General features: G+C 50.5%; 4 protein-coding genes across 4 annotated transcripts; 3 read left to right on the forward strand and 1 right to left on the reverse strand.

Moving 5' to 3' along the window:
- Positions 1–270: 270 nt before the first annotated feature.
- QC764_512780 (uncharacterized protein) lies at positions 271–1,516 on the forward strand (the record flags this gene model as incomplete). Its single annotated transcript, XM_062948496.1, has 2 exons — positions 271–1,058; positions 1,109–1,516. The coding sequence occupies exons 1-2, from the start codon at positions 888–890 to the stop codon at positions 1,514–1,516; spliced, it is 579 nt and encodes a 192-aa protein (XP_062798762.1). The 5' UTR covers positions 271–887.
- A 78-nt stretch (positions 1,517–1,594) lies between these two features.
- Positions 1,595–2,317, forward strand: QC764_512775 (uncharacterized protein; the record flags this gene model as incomplete). The annotated part of the gene is made up of 1 exon (XM_062948495.1): positions 1,595–2,317. The coding sequence occupies one exon, from the start codon at positions 1,595–1,597 to the stop codon at positions 2,315–2,317; it is 723 nt and encodes a 240-aa protein (XP_062798763.1).
- Positions 2,318–4,394: 2,077 nt separating this feature from the next.
- Positions 4,395–5,990, forward strand: QC764_512770 (uncharacterized protein; the record flags this gene model as incomplete). Its single annotated transcript, XM_062948494.1, has 5 exons — positions 4,395–5,125; positions 5,175–5,390; positions 5,447–5,696; positions 5,752–5,885; positions 5,933–5,990. The coding sequence occupies 5 exons, from the start codon at positions 4,395–4,397 to the stop codon at positions 5,988–5,990; spliced, it is 1,389 nt and encodes a 462-aa protein (XP_062798764.1).
- A 7,754-nt stretch (positions 5,991–13,744) lies between these two features.
- HET-Va (Lysine or histidine methyltransferase) lies at positions 13,745–15,532 on the reverse strand. The gene is made up of 3 exons (XM_062948493.1): positions 14,924–15,532; positions 14,662–14,856; positions 13,745–14,598 (listed from the first exon to the last, which is right to left on the reverse strand). Exons 1-3 carry the CDS (start codon positions 15,410–15,412, stop codon positions 13,873–13,875), a joined length of 1,410 nt encoding a protein of 469 aa, XP_062798765.1. The 5' UTR covers positions 15,413–15,532; the 3' UTR covers positions 13,745–13,872.
- Positions 15,533–15,558: the final 26 nt, after the last annotated feature.

Consider the following 15,558-nt stretch of genomic DNA (forward strand, 5'->3'; position numbering starts at 1 on the left):
GCATCGCGAAGGACAGTCGCAGCAAGGTCAACTGTGAGCCAATGGAGGAAGCGTCGAATGTTGTTTTGATGTCGGTTCGAGAGACAACACAATCGGAGATTTTTGGTTGGCCGTTGAACTTCAGCAGCCGCCCGGCCTGGTGGGGCATGCAAGTCCCCGCCAGTCGTGCGACATCGGCCTTCCGATTGGCTGGGCTCAGCGCCTACAGAATGCCGCCAATGTCTTGGGTCAAAAAATAGCAATCGAATTCCAAGAGCCTCACTCGATCGCCTTGTTTCTTTTCCCATGTTGTGCAATTGGAGCTTAGGCGCCAATAGACGCGCTTGTTTCAAGCCGAAATGAATCATCCGTTGCCATGGATCAATGTCGGATCAAGATGGCTGGCGAACAGAACGGAGACACATAAGATGTCGAGCTGCCTCGACGGGGCTCGCTGCTTGGAGCTTCTGTTCAGCAACACAAGCACAGCACACACGTCTTTTCCTTGGGTTTTGTTTCCCTTTTTTCCTTTTCTTAGGGTCTCTATTTTCCTATCTTTCCTTTGTGATTATCTACAGGTTTTCAACTTGGGTATTTCCTTTGGTCTTCGGTTTTCCTTGACTGCTCGATCACCGCCAGTCACCACCAGCACATCCACATCTATTCGACATTTCTTGGCAGTTGACCTGTCCCGATATCTTCCCCAAAACTTCACGCATCCAGCCGTGAAGTAACGAAACCCTGTCCCACGGTCTTATTACCAGTTGCCCAACATTCCCGTGACTACTTCCTTCCCGCCTCCCCCGACGGCGCCGTTTCCAAAATCCAAGTTTCCTCTCAGAACCGCCACCAAGGAGAGACCTTCGCTTGAGCTGGTTACCGAGTTCTATAACGCCGGGCCTAACAAGATGCGGTTCCAAGCACCGCAGCTCGGCGCCTTGGGCGTCACCTTTACTGTCATGAGGGCATCACAGTTTGCGTGCCTCATTTCTGTCATTGGTCTTTGTGCCAACTTCATCAACGAGATCGCCACAGCCGAGCACAGTCCCCCATCAGAGCTTGTCGGTGCTCTGACAGTGGTATGTTGTCCCATTTCTCGACCACTGCATCATATACTGACCTCAAACAGGCCGTCACAGCCATAATCTATGTGATCATCACATACATCTTGTACTACGACAACATGCTCTCGATGCTGACCACTGCTGGTCTCGACAGCCTCCTCCTTGTTGCCTCCATCGTCGTAGCTTCCTTGATTGGAAAGCCCCTTTCCATGCTCAACTGCGCTGCTCTCCCATCCTCAGAATGGTCTTCCGGCCTGTTTTCGTCCGCACCTTCCCCAATCAGGCCGATCATCACCAAAACCGTTTCCTACATCAGCTTCGTTTTGCTTGACCAGACGACCTGCTACCAAATCAAGGCTGTGTGGGGATTGTGCATCACCATCTGCCTGCTCTTCGCCTTTTCCACACTGGCCTGCCTCGGCCTCTGGCAACGCATCCGTCGCGAGACCAAGAACAAGGATATTGAGGGTTAGGGGCGCGCGGGCACCTACGGAGGAGTGCGTGGTGTTGGGAAAGCATGGGAGTCGGACGTGTCTCTTGGCACAAAGTCAATGGCTTCCACCAATTCCTACTACCCAAGCTTCCCCCCTCCTCCACTGGTGCCCATCCGCGATCGCGGGAACAGCCGTGCTCCCCCTGCGGCTTTGCTTTCTGTTGGAAATAATAACGCCCTCGGTTTGTCAATCACTCAGCCTAGATACAGCTGTGAATCGGACGCATCTTCCATCAACAGCGTTTTCACTGGCGGCAGTCCCCCGACCAAAGGGCTGCGCCCACCGCCCAGGCTACACATGCGAGCGCCAGCCAAGACAATGCCGACGATCCCAGGGTCTCCCACTGATGAGAAGGAGGGACAATATCAGGGCCTCTCCCCCCTGGCGTCTCGGGTCCCTGTGCTTACCTTGACAATTCCGAACACACAAGCAACAGTCACGTCTCCCAGCAACGACAAAATTCCTGAAGAACACAAACGGGTGCCAACTCGCCTTCCCTGTTCTCCTTTGTCGCCTATTAGAGGCTTCATGGCCGCTCGGCGCAACCGCAGGTCCGGCGGTGTGCCCGTCCCACCTCCTATCGTGGTCCCTTCGCCGCCAGGCAGGAGCTCTCGCTTCAAGGAGCAAACGAGTCCCAGTCCGGCGCTGGAGACGGTGATTTTCAGCCCACCCCCTATTCCTAGTGCTCCCAAGAAGAGAAAGACGGTCTGGGAGGGATGGTGGGATATCGGACTGTTGGAGAGGATGAACACCATCAAGAGAAAGGCGCTCCCCAAATAGATGAACGATGAGGGACGTAATGGATGATGTAGAATGAGCCTTGGTTAGGCCGGTAATGATTCAGGATTGGAACATAATTTTTGGGTATGGGAAAACTGGGACAGGATCATCTATCTCCCTTTGGAAGGTTGAGATATAAGATATATGAAATATGCAGAAAATAATACAGATGATTATTCAACACGACATTCACGGGGACTTTGTGCGGGGTCTTGATCGTAAAACTTTTACATCTCATTGAGTGGCCTTTCTCGGAGACACAGTTGTGATTCACAGCTACCTACATATCTAGGTACCTACCTAATGCTGGATCTTTCCCAGTGTACAAGTTCCCTCTTGTCTTCCAGCTCCACCACCGTCTAAACGGCCCGGCAACGTATTCTCTCAAGCAGAAGTCGCGGTTGGTCGACATATCCGACCGCGACTTGACAGTGTACCCATAGATTTTCCCCGTGAAGTCTAGCTGCACATAAGCCACCATATCCCGGACACGTGCCGTGGTGAGCATGTCAAAGCTGTGGATTTGGAACAGCTCCTGCTCCGCCTTGCGATATCGCCGGATTTCACCGGTTCAATCCTGACCCTGGATCTGCCAGGTTCTTTTCCACTTGTTTCTGTTGTCAACCTCGAGAGCGAGCCGATCAACGTTATCTGTTACGGTTTCGTAGATTGCTGACGTGTTGGGAAGAATATTGTAGTCTGCAAAGCTGAAACCTCTCTAGATGGTGGTGGCGAAGTCAGGGGTGCGAAGGATGATGAAGCCGAGGTTGTCTCTGGAGGCTGCGTGGTTTTCGTGTAATCGGAAGACGCAGACGGCGGGGGTTGGTAATGCGGGAGTGGCCGGGTAGAAAGGGCATAGACGTTCTTTTCCTCTCCAGACAGACAATCACGAATAGTGTTTTACAAATTTCTAGAAGTGTATGGTTGAGACTTCGTTCCTTTAACGGATTCCTTCGGTGTTGCCTAAGACGTAAAAGATCCGTAGGATTAAGTTGGTGGATAGAAGAGGGAACAATAGACTTCTTTCTTCATTGTCGCCTATACAATGACCTTGACAGTAGTTGTCTCCGGTGAGTACGGAAATAGGTGACAAGCATGATACTAGCGTCATCTCTTGGCTAAGACTTGCAAACATGTGGCCTTCTGCCTCATTCTAATCGAAGCTAATAAAGAATATAGTCCAAGCCATCTCTATCCATTAGAATACCTAAAGCTTAGAGTATCTCTACTCAAAGCTGAGAGTACCGAGGATAAAAGGCTCTGACTGCTTCCTACTCACTAATACCTAAGGTAAATAGATGCACGTTATAACCAATAAATATAGTCTTCCGCCTCACTCTTATCCAAGCGTGTGTAGAGTATAGTCCAGGCCTCTTCAATTCATCTGACTGACACATAAAGCTTAGACTATGTCTATATGGAGCTTAGAATATGTCTATCTAGAGCTTACACTATCTCTATTTAAACTTCACACTACCTCTATTTAAAGCCTAGACTGTCTCTATCTAAAGCTGAGATTGTTAAGGGGCAAATGCTCAGACTGCTTCCTGTTCACTTACACTTAACTACCTATGTTAAATGCATGTAAGTCATAACCGTCTATTTTCGTCCATTTTATAGACAGGTGCATGATTTCATTGAGGGTCATCAAGCCAACGTGAAAGTTAGACCTCACATCATTAATCTTGCACTCAACTGCTAGCGTACCTCGAACAGTCAGATGCCACGGGGACCGCTGCTCCGATATCTGCTTTAGATCCCACTTTTCGAACACACCGTTCTTGGCCCAAAGTTCGTAAATCGAATCAATAAAGTAAATCACCAGGTTCTACAGCCCCAACATGAAGCGATATAAAGTGCTGCTGACGGTGTGCGTCACAGTGGAGGATTCGAGATGCATCAGCAATATAAATTCCCCGCAAATCGGCTTCCCGTCCCGAAAACCATCATTTCCATCGTGGCTGAGTCTTCGCTGTTCCCAAGAGAAAAACTGTCGATATAAAACCATACCCCATCACCCCCTTTTGTGACCGTTAGTACGCTCACTCCATGATAACCCTGCCCTTCCACACCCACAATGCCTCTCCTCTCCATCTTCCTCCTCCCCCTCCTCCTCCCTTCATCCCTCGCCCAAAAGAAAGGCAACCTCAGCCCCGAAACCCACCCCCCCTTCCAATGGGCACAATGCACCTCCCCCACCAACTGCACAACAATCAACTCCTCCCTCGTCCTCGACGCCAACTGGCGCTGGGTCCACGACGACAAGTATCGCAACTGCGTGGAGCAAAACCCAGACGGCACCCAGTGGTGGAACCCCGCCGTTTGCGACCTAGGTGATGAAAGTCCTGCATCAACTAACAATTGTACCTCAAAGTGCCTTCTCGAAGGAGCCGGGGACTATCGTTGGAGCTATGGCATCACTACCACCAACGCCACCCTGATGCAGAAGCTGGTGACGAGGATCGAGTTCGCTACCAATTATGGTTCAAGGCTTTTCTTGCTGGAGAAGAAGGATAGATACCAGACTTTTGTGCTGTTGGGGAATGAGCTTAGTTTTGAGGTGGATTTGTCGACTGTTGGGTGTGGGGTTAATGCTGCGTTGGGGTTTGTGGCTATGGATGCTGATGGGGGGATGGAGAGGCATGAGCCGTGGAATGAGGCTGGGGCGGAATATGGGACTGGGTATTGTGACGGCTGGTGTCAGGATAGGCAGAGATTTGTTGGGGGGAGGGCCGCGACGAATAAACAGGGGGCGCGGGGGTACCAGTGGCAGAGTGATGGGGCTTGTTGTCCCGAGTTTGCGGTTTGGTGAGCTGTTGTGTTGTCTTGAGAGTGGATACGGCTGATGACGATGCAGGAACTCGAACGCTCATTCATACTCGATGTCTTCGCATATTTGTGAGAATGATGATTATGAACCATGCCCCGGACCCTGGTGCGACCCGACGTATTATGATCCTGACGAGAGGGGGGTTCCACCAAAGTGTGCCAGGAAAGGGTGCGAGTACAACCCGTATAGGATGGGGGCGAAGGAGTTTTATGGGAAGGGGAAGCTGGTTGATACCACAAGGAAGTTCAAGTGAGTGTTATGCTTTAGACCCGCGCTATGTGTTGCTGACAAGGCTTCAGCGTTGTGACTCGTTGGGAAGAAGACCGTCAGTATCAGTTCTTTATCCAAGATGGGAAAAGGATTGATGTCCCAGCTCCAACGTGGGATGGGCTCCCAAAGCAAAGCGGCTTGAGTAAGGAAATGTGTGATGTACAGGCCAACGTCTTTATGGAGCAAGACATCTGGGCGGTGCATAATGGCTGGCCGACACACCAAAGGCAGGTGTTGAGCCGGCCCATGGTGTTGGTCACATCGATTGATGCGGCTGATGTGAGTGTATATTCTGGTGCTGTGAGATGTTTTGCCGCTAATAATCTGGTGGAAGTGGTATACGTGGAACACCTGGCTTGACTCATCCAAGATACCCCCTTATGATGACCGGGATCCTGGTGTCGAGCGTGGACCCTGTCCATGGGAGGATAATGAACCCTCGATTGCTCGAGCAAGCAATGGTCAGGCGTAAGTCTCCTTTGTGGATAGTGAAGAAAGAATCTGACATGATACAGAAAGGTTGTGTGGTCCAACATCAGATTTGGGCCTATTGGGTCAACAGTTGAACTGTGAGGCCACATTATCCACACTTCTTTCCGCTTAGTGGTATTGAAGGCAGTGTACCTTAGAAATCGTTAGTAATGTATCCCCAACATATAAGATAATAAATTGATAACCTCAAGTGACTTCTGAAATTCCTCGAAGCACAAATTTATACGTGCATTTTCTCATGTAGATAGTCAGCGGTGGCTCGCATCAGCGTGCAAAGTGTGATGGGCTTGCCAAAATGCCATGTTGAACGTGTATTTTAGAAGACTTTGCTAGTGCCAACCATCCTTTCCAGCATACCTTATATCCTGTCATACTTGATGACAAGGGATACCTATTGCCAGCCGTCCTGAATCTTCCACGTTTGCACCATTTTTGCTAACACCTGCAGCACAATGGCAAGCCATGCACCACCTGCACTGCACAGTGGATGTGTGATGAGGCTATTCAGAGTCTCCTCCACCGGCACAAGGATAGACAACAATAAGTTAGAGCAGGCGAAATGTTTTCTTCTACGGCCTAGCATTGGACAGCCAGCACTATCTACCTATCAACACCGTCATGGCACCGCCTGGCAGCCCCATCTGCCACCCTGCCGCTCCGTTATGCACGAAGAAGAGATGAAAAGAAAGAGAATAAGCCAATAACCGGATTCTGGTGCCCACAGAGTTTTAAGAATTTCTCGGAAAACATTTTGAGAACCTGGCCACTTCGCCCAAAAATAAGGAATGCCTGTAAGGCCACGAAGGGCATAAGTGATCCCCAAGTTGGTCAACCAATAGTAAAGATATACGTGAGAAGTTCTAGCCCCTATAGGTAATACGTAATGTTATTATCCGCTTATAGAACTCTCCGGGTCACGAAACGTATATAGGATATCACGATAACCTATAGCGCCGCCTTCCCTGGCGGAACGCCGCCTAGGACACAATAGCCGCTGACTACTCAACCCGAAATGTGCTGCCAATATGGTTACATGTATTCCCCTACGTCAGTGTGAATGACATATGCTAAGTAGGGGATTTGCCTGTGCACTAAGAAACTCCTATGATTCCGATCCGCCGGGGCCTTCCTCTACAATCTAGGGGGATTCGTTTTGTTAGTGAAAACAAGCAAACCAGCCAGAACACCTCCTTTACGCTAACAAAACGAACCCTGGCATATTGTAGCTAATACCGAACAAGAGAAGCGTAAGAGTTTCGCCTTACACATCCTATTTTACTGTAGGATTTAGCGGCTTAGCAGTATCACTGACCCCTCAAAGGATGGAGTTCACTAGAGCCAATCATAGCGCTTTTACGTCCGCCAGATTAAGGAAAAAGCTCTGGTCCATACAGTTCAAGCCAGCCGCAGCGGAAAAACTGCTCCGAGGACAGCTGGCACGGACACGTTGGAACAGATACTATGTCCCGAACATGCCGGAACAACGTCTCGTATTCTAGAGAGCGCGGCCCGGGGTAGCACCGAGATGTCCACGCCCATCTAGTCCGGCATCTCACCTAGCTGCAGAGCATTCCACCACCTCCAGACCTCAAGAACTCTTGGGCAGGGTACAAGCATCCGTCCGCCTTAGGATTCATTGGGTAGGAAGTCTTACGACCGAGGTCAGCCTGGAACGAAGCTGCATGCTCCTGCATGCTTTTTGACAGCAATTATCGGGGAAAAGCCGCTCCAGTAGCTCAAACCCACTTTGCCCATTTTGAGCCAGATTTGAATATTGTTTTCTTGGACCGGCTGAATGAATTGGTGTCTCGAGGGGAGCTTGCCAAGTTGCAGTGTGCCGAACGGTTAGCCATGCGGCGAGCAAGTGGATATAAGAGTTAGAATATCTCACCAAAGAGTGCAAGTAGCTCAACCTTCGGCTCTAACGGGCAAGTACGCCTTGAATCTCAGTTCCTACCGGACAGCGGCCCCCTCTCACCATGGCCCAAGAGAAGATGGCTCCCCAACACGCCCTCCGTGCAGGTTCCACGCCTGCTCCCGGTAGCCTTGATCGGGATGAGGCATCTGACCTGGCGAATCGGCTTATAACAGCGGTTGAGGCACTCATCACTTCAAAGATGGCATCAAGCGCCTCGACGAAGAAAGCTTCAAGAAACAGACAGCCCCGACCTAAACGAGGATCGAAACTAGGATACAAGCGTGTGGATGAAGTGTAAGTACCAACGTACTAACTACAAACCGAAGGCTTACCGCGTGGTAGTTGGGACGATAAAGCGGGTAAGTAAAAGATTACCTAATGGTTACACTCGGAATCTAACGAACTCAACTCATACGTATTTGTTGTCCGGGACAGAGTCGGTAAGTTTCTCCCATGCTTTTCTATAGCTACTAACCAGCATTCCAGAGAGGAACACCCTGGAAATATCCTCTTTTATCGACATCAAGTCCCCATTCCTACGAGATATCCTGCGTGATGTCAGAGACATGCGCTGTGTCTCCCTGGCTGATGCTACCCCTTCGGTATGGCTTACATTCACACTTTGGAACTTTGGTTCTAACACAGACAGGTTGAACGTCACATTCTCTTCCATATCCGTGAGGAACTGGAGTCGCGCTACAAACATCTCGCAGACCATCCCCAGGCCGCTGAAGCCCATAGGGTCTTGCTGGAATACGTCAAGACTACCTACGGCCCGATCCAGCAGCACCTTGAAGAGTTTCTCGAGAAAGGAGATTACGTATGACCTGCTGTGGGCCCTTTTCCGACCACACAGAGGCTTCTGCTACCTGCCGTGGCACTGGTGCACCGAGATGCGTCATTTACAATCACTGCGAGGAGATGAAGAGACGAGCCGGTTCGAGATATCTCCACATTAGTACCCGTTTCCTGAACAGTGATGGAAGGGTACTTGGGGAAACCACCGTGTGTATCGAAATTGACATCTTCCGGGGGGCTAAGCGGATCGGGCTTCTCTCGGTACATCCTCTCGAGTACCACCCCGAACTAGACACAGCCAGGAGACAGCTTATTGAATGCGGCCGCGAGTACGTCTCCTTGATGGGTATTCATCATCGGCAGTATGACGGCACGGTATTCTACATTGATGATGAAGGTGAAATCGTCCGTTGGTATATTTAGGGTAGGATCATGGTGGATGCCATCTGTTTCCAGGAGAACAAACCTAACTATCCCTGTCCGCAAGTTCAAAAAGTGCGACCTAAGTACTCGTTTTGAGGCAGGGCGCCATGATCAAGCTTGAAAACCTTGATCCAGATCAGCTGACGGAGAATGAGTCTCTCATCTGCGCTCCAACTGTCTTAGATTTTTACTTAAAGACCAAGATATTCCGTTCGTTCCCCTTCCCAAGGTGATGGAAATCTACTAATATGCCGCAGTGAATCTCGCCGTCACTAATATTAGTAGTGTTGAGTGGAGCGAAGCTTACATTGATAACGTGAAGATCCCCGAGGCGCAAAAGCTGCCGATTCGGGCTCTGACGGAGACATATCAGAAACGGGCGCCTGAGGACGGCTTTAAGGGTTTCGTACAAGGGGAAGGCCGCGGAATCAACTTCCTACTTCAGTTTGTAGTCTTAACCCTCTTGGAAGAGCTATTTGTAATAAGTAACAATAGTGGACCTCCAGGTGTTGCGAAGACACTGACCGCAGAGGTGTTGGCAGAGTCCTCTCGAATTCCATTCTATATTGTAAGTATCTCCGTATATTCTGATTTCTCGCTGACCCTGATAGGTCCCTGCTGGGTAGATAGGGGTAGAGCCCACCAAGGTGGAACCAATCCTGAGAAAAGTCTTCAAGATCGCAAGCCGCTGGAGAGTACTACTACTCCTCGATGAAGCGGATGTGTTCTTGAGTCAACGTTCGGATAATCCTCAGATTAACGCCCTGGTCTCTGTGTTGATGCGCGAGCTGGAACAATACGATGGTATTCTGTTTCTCACCATAAACCGATTGCAGGTATTCGACGAAGCGGTATTGAGTAGGGTGAACCTTGCGTTGAACTACGAAATATTGGAAGGAGGCACCATCCCCCTATCACCGACCAGCTTTAGGTCAGATGTAGATAAGAAACCTTGTCTTCGTCGCTTAGTCCGTCACCGAGCACGAGGGAACGGTGGTCAACGAGAGCCACCTGAAGACGTCTATTACTGGGAAGAGGGAATTCCTTAACCGATTTTTAGGGCGTAGGCGCTATCGAAAATCGAAATTTTTATTTGTGAATGGGTACGCTGGGGAGAGGGTTTGGGACAGGGGCTAGGGCACCAGATTGTGGACTACATTCTTATAAAAGAATGAACGTTTAATATTGTGTGACGGACTAACGTGGTGGTGACTTGGAAGGCCCCCAGCACCGCTTGAACAGATGTAAGAGCCTTGCCCGGTGCCGCCGTTCTTGCGACCTGGGCTGTCTTCACGGCGGCGACTGCATGGGCGTCAGGTGCAACACGGGTGATGACTGCGAAGAGGTGTGGAGACTGCTACGGTGACGAGAGAGGGTGGCAAGTGTAGGCTCGCGAATCTAAAGCGTCTGGGGAAGCCTGTGACACTAGAACTTCTCCAGCAAGCCGCAGTACCAGTGTCTCTAGTGTCTCCGGGATCAAGAATACTCCTAGAAAGAATTGCGGCAGCAGACCCAGCAGAACCTCTTGAGGGTCCTGGGGCAGCAATGTTTGTGGAGATGTTGCAGCATGAAAAGGCAGCAAAGTCTCTGGAGAAACTAGCCGCAAAAGACTCTGAGCCGGATCTGACTTTTCTGATCTCGCATAATAGCCGCTCTCTCTAATCTCTACGGCTTAAATCAAACGAGATATTACTTTTAGACGGGCAAGATTTGGGTCTATAACATTACCAGACCGTGATGCCTGTCGCCAATGGGGCGAGAATCTCCGTGGTCCTTTCCTTTGCCTTATATCTCTGGGAGCGACAAGGCCACAGCTTGCTCCGTAAAGTCAATATGTTGTGGCGCCTAGAACGGGACTATTAAGAGCAATGGGTGAGCGAAGAACTGAAGATACTGAAAGCTCTAGACACCCTTCACGTGAGTTGCCCCACCTATTCTCCGTGATTTATGTGCTAACGTATGAAGACGCTCTTCGTTGTGTGGCGGATTTACCCCTCTAAAAAAAAAGAAAGAGCCTTCTACTAAAGACGATGAATATTAGCGTTGTTTCTACCAAGTCGATCGCAACCATTATATACACTCTGTGATTGATGCCTCTGTGGGAAAGAGTATAGTTGTAGAGCAAGTGATCATTCCCCTCCAGCAAATTTAGCTAACAGGGATAATAGTGTGTGGTAATCCAACTTCTCTCTTAGCTTTTGTAGAGCTACGATTGCCCGCTTAAGTGCGACTCGACCAGTTGATTTCACCGAGGTGCAATACCGACCAAGTAGGCCAGTAGTTAGCGTCGCTGATGTAGCCCACGTGTTGGAAAAACGAACAGGTGAGCGCGGCAGCTCACCACGTCCTAGGATGGATAAGGAGAAAGATCAGTGGGAGGATATAACACTTAACTCTCCAGCCTCCACGCTTGTAGAGGAAACACATGATGCCCTGCAAAAGAAAATGGAGTAGTGAAATAAATATCCAGGTATCCAGTTCCCCTGTTCAGACCGTTATATTATTGTACATCTATAGTAGTCACTATGCATAACAACTCTATAACTGCCAAGATCTATACTCAATACCTCAACATTTTCTAAGACCTTACAGTATCTAGTCCGGATCGTGATATCCTCCAAAGATATGTTCCGCTTCCCATTTCAGAAAATCCCCTAAGTTATGCCCTAGATTAAAACCCATCGATACGACATACTCATTTCCGTCAACATCATAACTTACTACTAAATCAAGTATCGGACTTTGTGGCAGGCGCTTGGATACTGCTCATGCTGGCACGTTTATGTGAGGCATCAAACCCTTCTGGCATCTGCCCGTCGCTAAGTTCGTTGTATTGCTCGTCAACTTATATTCACTATGCTGCTATATAGAGTGCTGGAAACACTTGATACTCTCTTGCCCAGCGCTGATGCTGTCCGGAATGCTAGGTAGAGCGCCGAATCTTATTAAACTGGGGCTAGGTGTTGGTCTCGTCTCGCACTCTGCCGTCGGCTTCGGAACAGCGGCTCTCGAGGGCTTGCTTTCGGGGTCTTCGGGATTTGCTAGTAGAATCTCTGGCTTCTGTGCGGCGGCCGAGATTAACGCTCCTGGCCCGTCGAAGTCAAACTCCGCAAACCAGTCCACAATATGATCCTGGTCGTTGAATTCAGCGTTGGATGGTGTGGAGTAGTCGGTAGACTCGCCAAAGAAGTCGCCAACGCCGCCGATAATGGCCATCTGGAAAGCAGTCTGATCCAGTGTGTTGTCGAAAGCGGCAGTAGATTTACCGGCTAGCAGATCGGCTCTGTTCAGGCGTATAGGGCCGTGACGAAGCGTGGGTATAGTAGGTGTGAAAGGTGCCGCAGGTCGAAAGATGTAGTCGCTGTCGGTCGCTTGTCCAGGTGAAAGAATGGGTTCAACAGTGACATCTGGGATAGTCGTCAAGATAGCCCATTTTCTGTCACGAGTGTAGTTTTTCCTAGGTGGTGATGGCCTGGACACTTGTGGTAAGTTCTTTGCTATCGCTATGGCTTTTCTCCGCAATGTACTCTGGAACTGGGAGTCCGTGTTGGGGTCGATTTTAGGTGCTGTCGTTTGTATGACTCGGGAATTTCTCTTCGGCTCGGAAGGGACGAGTGGTTGGCATCGCAGCCTGTGGCAGAAGCCGCCCGTCTCAGTGGCCCAAGGACTCTGTCGGCGATGGCCGTCGTGTTGTTGCTCCCCGCCCCGGGCGCCTCGCGGCCGAGTTGTGAGACGTAGAGCACCGGAACAACGTAGTCAGCAAGCTGGACTCGCTGCATATACCAGGCCCTCCTGGAGCGGTCGCGAAGTAGCTCACGGCGGGCTATCCGGGTTGCGCGTGGTAAAAGGCGCCCATGAAGATCTCAACCGCCTCCTCATTCACCTTGTACGCCATGGTGAGCAACGATCCTTCGGCTAAAGGGGCAGGGACTTTCTTGGATCGAGATTGCCGAGCAGTTCCCGGGGCGCAGTGCCGGGGCTATCCAGTTGAGATATTATACTAAGCTAAAAAGGGAGGAGGAGTGGGCGGTCCAGGCGATTTGCCGGCATAGAACGCGGGATGACGGCGACCTGGAACTGCTGGTAAGATGGACGGGTGGAGAGGAGACATGGGAGCCCTACGAGAACATGGAAGAGACTCAGGCGCTTGACGAGTATGAGCATCTTCATGCGCACGAGACGTGCCCAGGTGTTGGATATGCAGCAAAGACACTGCTGCCCAAACAGGCAAGGTTGCTCTCCATTCCATTTTGAGTGGGCGATGGCGTTCTCGTTGACGCCGCAACCGGTACTGCAAAGAGGGCCTCGATCCACCAGTCGGCAAAGGATTGCCTGGAGAAGCAAGGTCGCACTGGCTTGGTGCATCCTTGCTCTCCAGAGTAAAGAGTGGGGTGAAAAAGGCATGGTTGCTCTTTGGCTGGTCGCTCCACTCGATCAGAAAACTTCAAGCCCAGCACGGCCTTGAATGTACAAAATGCACACGTTCCCCCGCTCGCGAGAACTCAGACTTGACAGCTTGGAGCCAAAGTGGGAGGGGTTCATGATGGCGCAGGCGTGTGGCTGACCATCTCCAGAGAGGCAGCCGAGCAGGCATGGCGAATGAGGTGCCTCGGGGTAGGCGTGGGGTGGCCCCTCGAGCCCCTTGACATTAATCGGTGATGAGTTTAAAAGTCCTTAACAAGCCTCAATGATACCAACACCCACTGCCAAACGACTGGTTCACGAACTGGTTGTGCCAAATTACCACTTGACTTCAAATCGTCGCCAGTCTTGGACGCTAACAAAGACCCCTTTCCAGATTTGGACAAGCCGGTCCTTCTTCATTCACTTCATCCCAGAACCACTCTTAGAAGCGGTAGCTCGACATATTGCCTTGTGCTCTTTGTAATGAGCGACCTGGCACGTACGCCCGCAATACGCAACGGCTTTGCACCTCCCGCACAACATGTACTGCGCAGGAACCTTTTCGCAATTCGCGCAGCGCGCCAGTGCCGACAGCGAACCCCTCACATTGCCACTTCCGCTCTCCACCACCGATAGCAAATCCTCCGCTCTCTTTCTCGCCAACTTTAACACCCTCTGTTCGCCCAAGCTAACATGCGCCGCAGCCCATGCGTTCCCTCCCGGAGAATAGACACCCTCTGCGAGTTGTTCTTCTAGCTTTTCCAGCTGCGTTCCGAAACTGTCTAGAAGATGAGAGAACGATTCTATCAAAAACCGCAGGACTTCCACCTCGTTCGAATCACTGATTTTCTCATCTGTAGCATTGATTTGCCGAAACGCTATGACAGCGAGATCCGATTCGTCCGATCGCTGAATACGGAGGTATTGAAGAACATTTTTCGGTAGCGGATCGGAGAGAGTGAGGGGGATAGTACAGGTTGAATCGAGTCCAGCCGATACCCAGAGCTTATGCTTTTGCTCGAAAAATGGCGCATTAGGGTGCGTTGCAAGAACGAGATCATAGCTGTCGTCAGGATTATCGGGCACGACAAAGCCATAGAGACGTAAAAGGCGACTATTCGGAATGGGTCCGTAAGAGATAAAAGCCTGAAAAAAACGTCCCGACGTAAATAAGTTGGTAACTACCATCAGAGAACAAGACGAACATACCTGATCTCCGGCTTCGTAATCTTTCCCTGCAAGGACAGAGAGATTTCCAGACGAGACATCGTAGACATGACACGGCTTAACCTCGGACGAATGGTTCAACATATCTGCGAAGGGCGCCAAAAGTCGGATCGAATTTCCGTCGGGCAGTGCAAAATCCATCGCACGACTCCACACGGTGCAGAGAGCCCACTTGTACTAAACGGAGCGAAGAAGCGTTTAGCGGTTGAGCTGCAAAGTCTATCACAACGTGTATAACACCTACATCTTCGATGGTGAATTTGTCGAGTGGAAAAAGATTCCGATGCTGTGCAAGTACTCCCACGACTAATGCCCTGTAATCGTCATCGATCGATCGATCCAGCTGCTTCGTGATGGTGTACAGTGAAGTTCCAGCGCAAACTTCCAACTCGTCTTTCGAAAAGAAGATACTTGACGAATAGCTCGTAGGTAACGCCGCCACATGACTTCGCAGGCCATCGTATCCCGACTCGCGAGATCTGATAAAGAGAATGTACGTAGCTAAAGTGTCTTCGACAGACAAGGGCGGCCGCGCGGAGCGCAGAGCTGGTCCAAGAAGGGGATCAGCGAATGCATGCTCGACCGTCCAGAGAACGCCACGTGGAATGGTGAGAATTCTCTCTCCTTTCTTGAAACGCCGCAGTGCTCTGACACCGCGCCCGGTGACCGGGAAATCGGCAAGCTCTAGGTCGTCTAAGCCCACCGCTCCAGATAGTTTCAGCCAGCTTTCCATGGAGTGCGGTCGAGAGAGAGTGGGCGTCAAGAAGCATTGGGGGAGAGAACTATCAATTCGTAGCCACTACCAGGTGACATCTGAGCCATATTTTTCGCTCGAGAATGAGCAGATATGCGTTGCCCCCGCTCGCGACCGGACTAATT

This window comes from Podospora pseudoanserina, chromosome 5 (genome assembly GCF_035222485.1).
Source record: "Podospora pseudoanserina strain CBS 124.78 chromosome 5, whole genome shotgun sequence".
NCBI classification, from domain to species: domain Eukaryota; kingdom Fungi; phylum Ascomycota; class Sordariomycetes; order Sordariales; family Podosporaceae; genus Podospora; species Podospora pseudoanserina.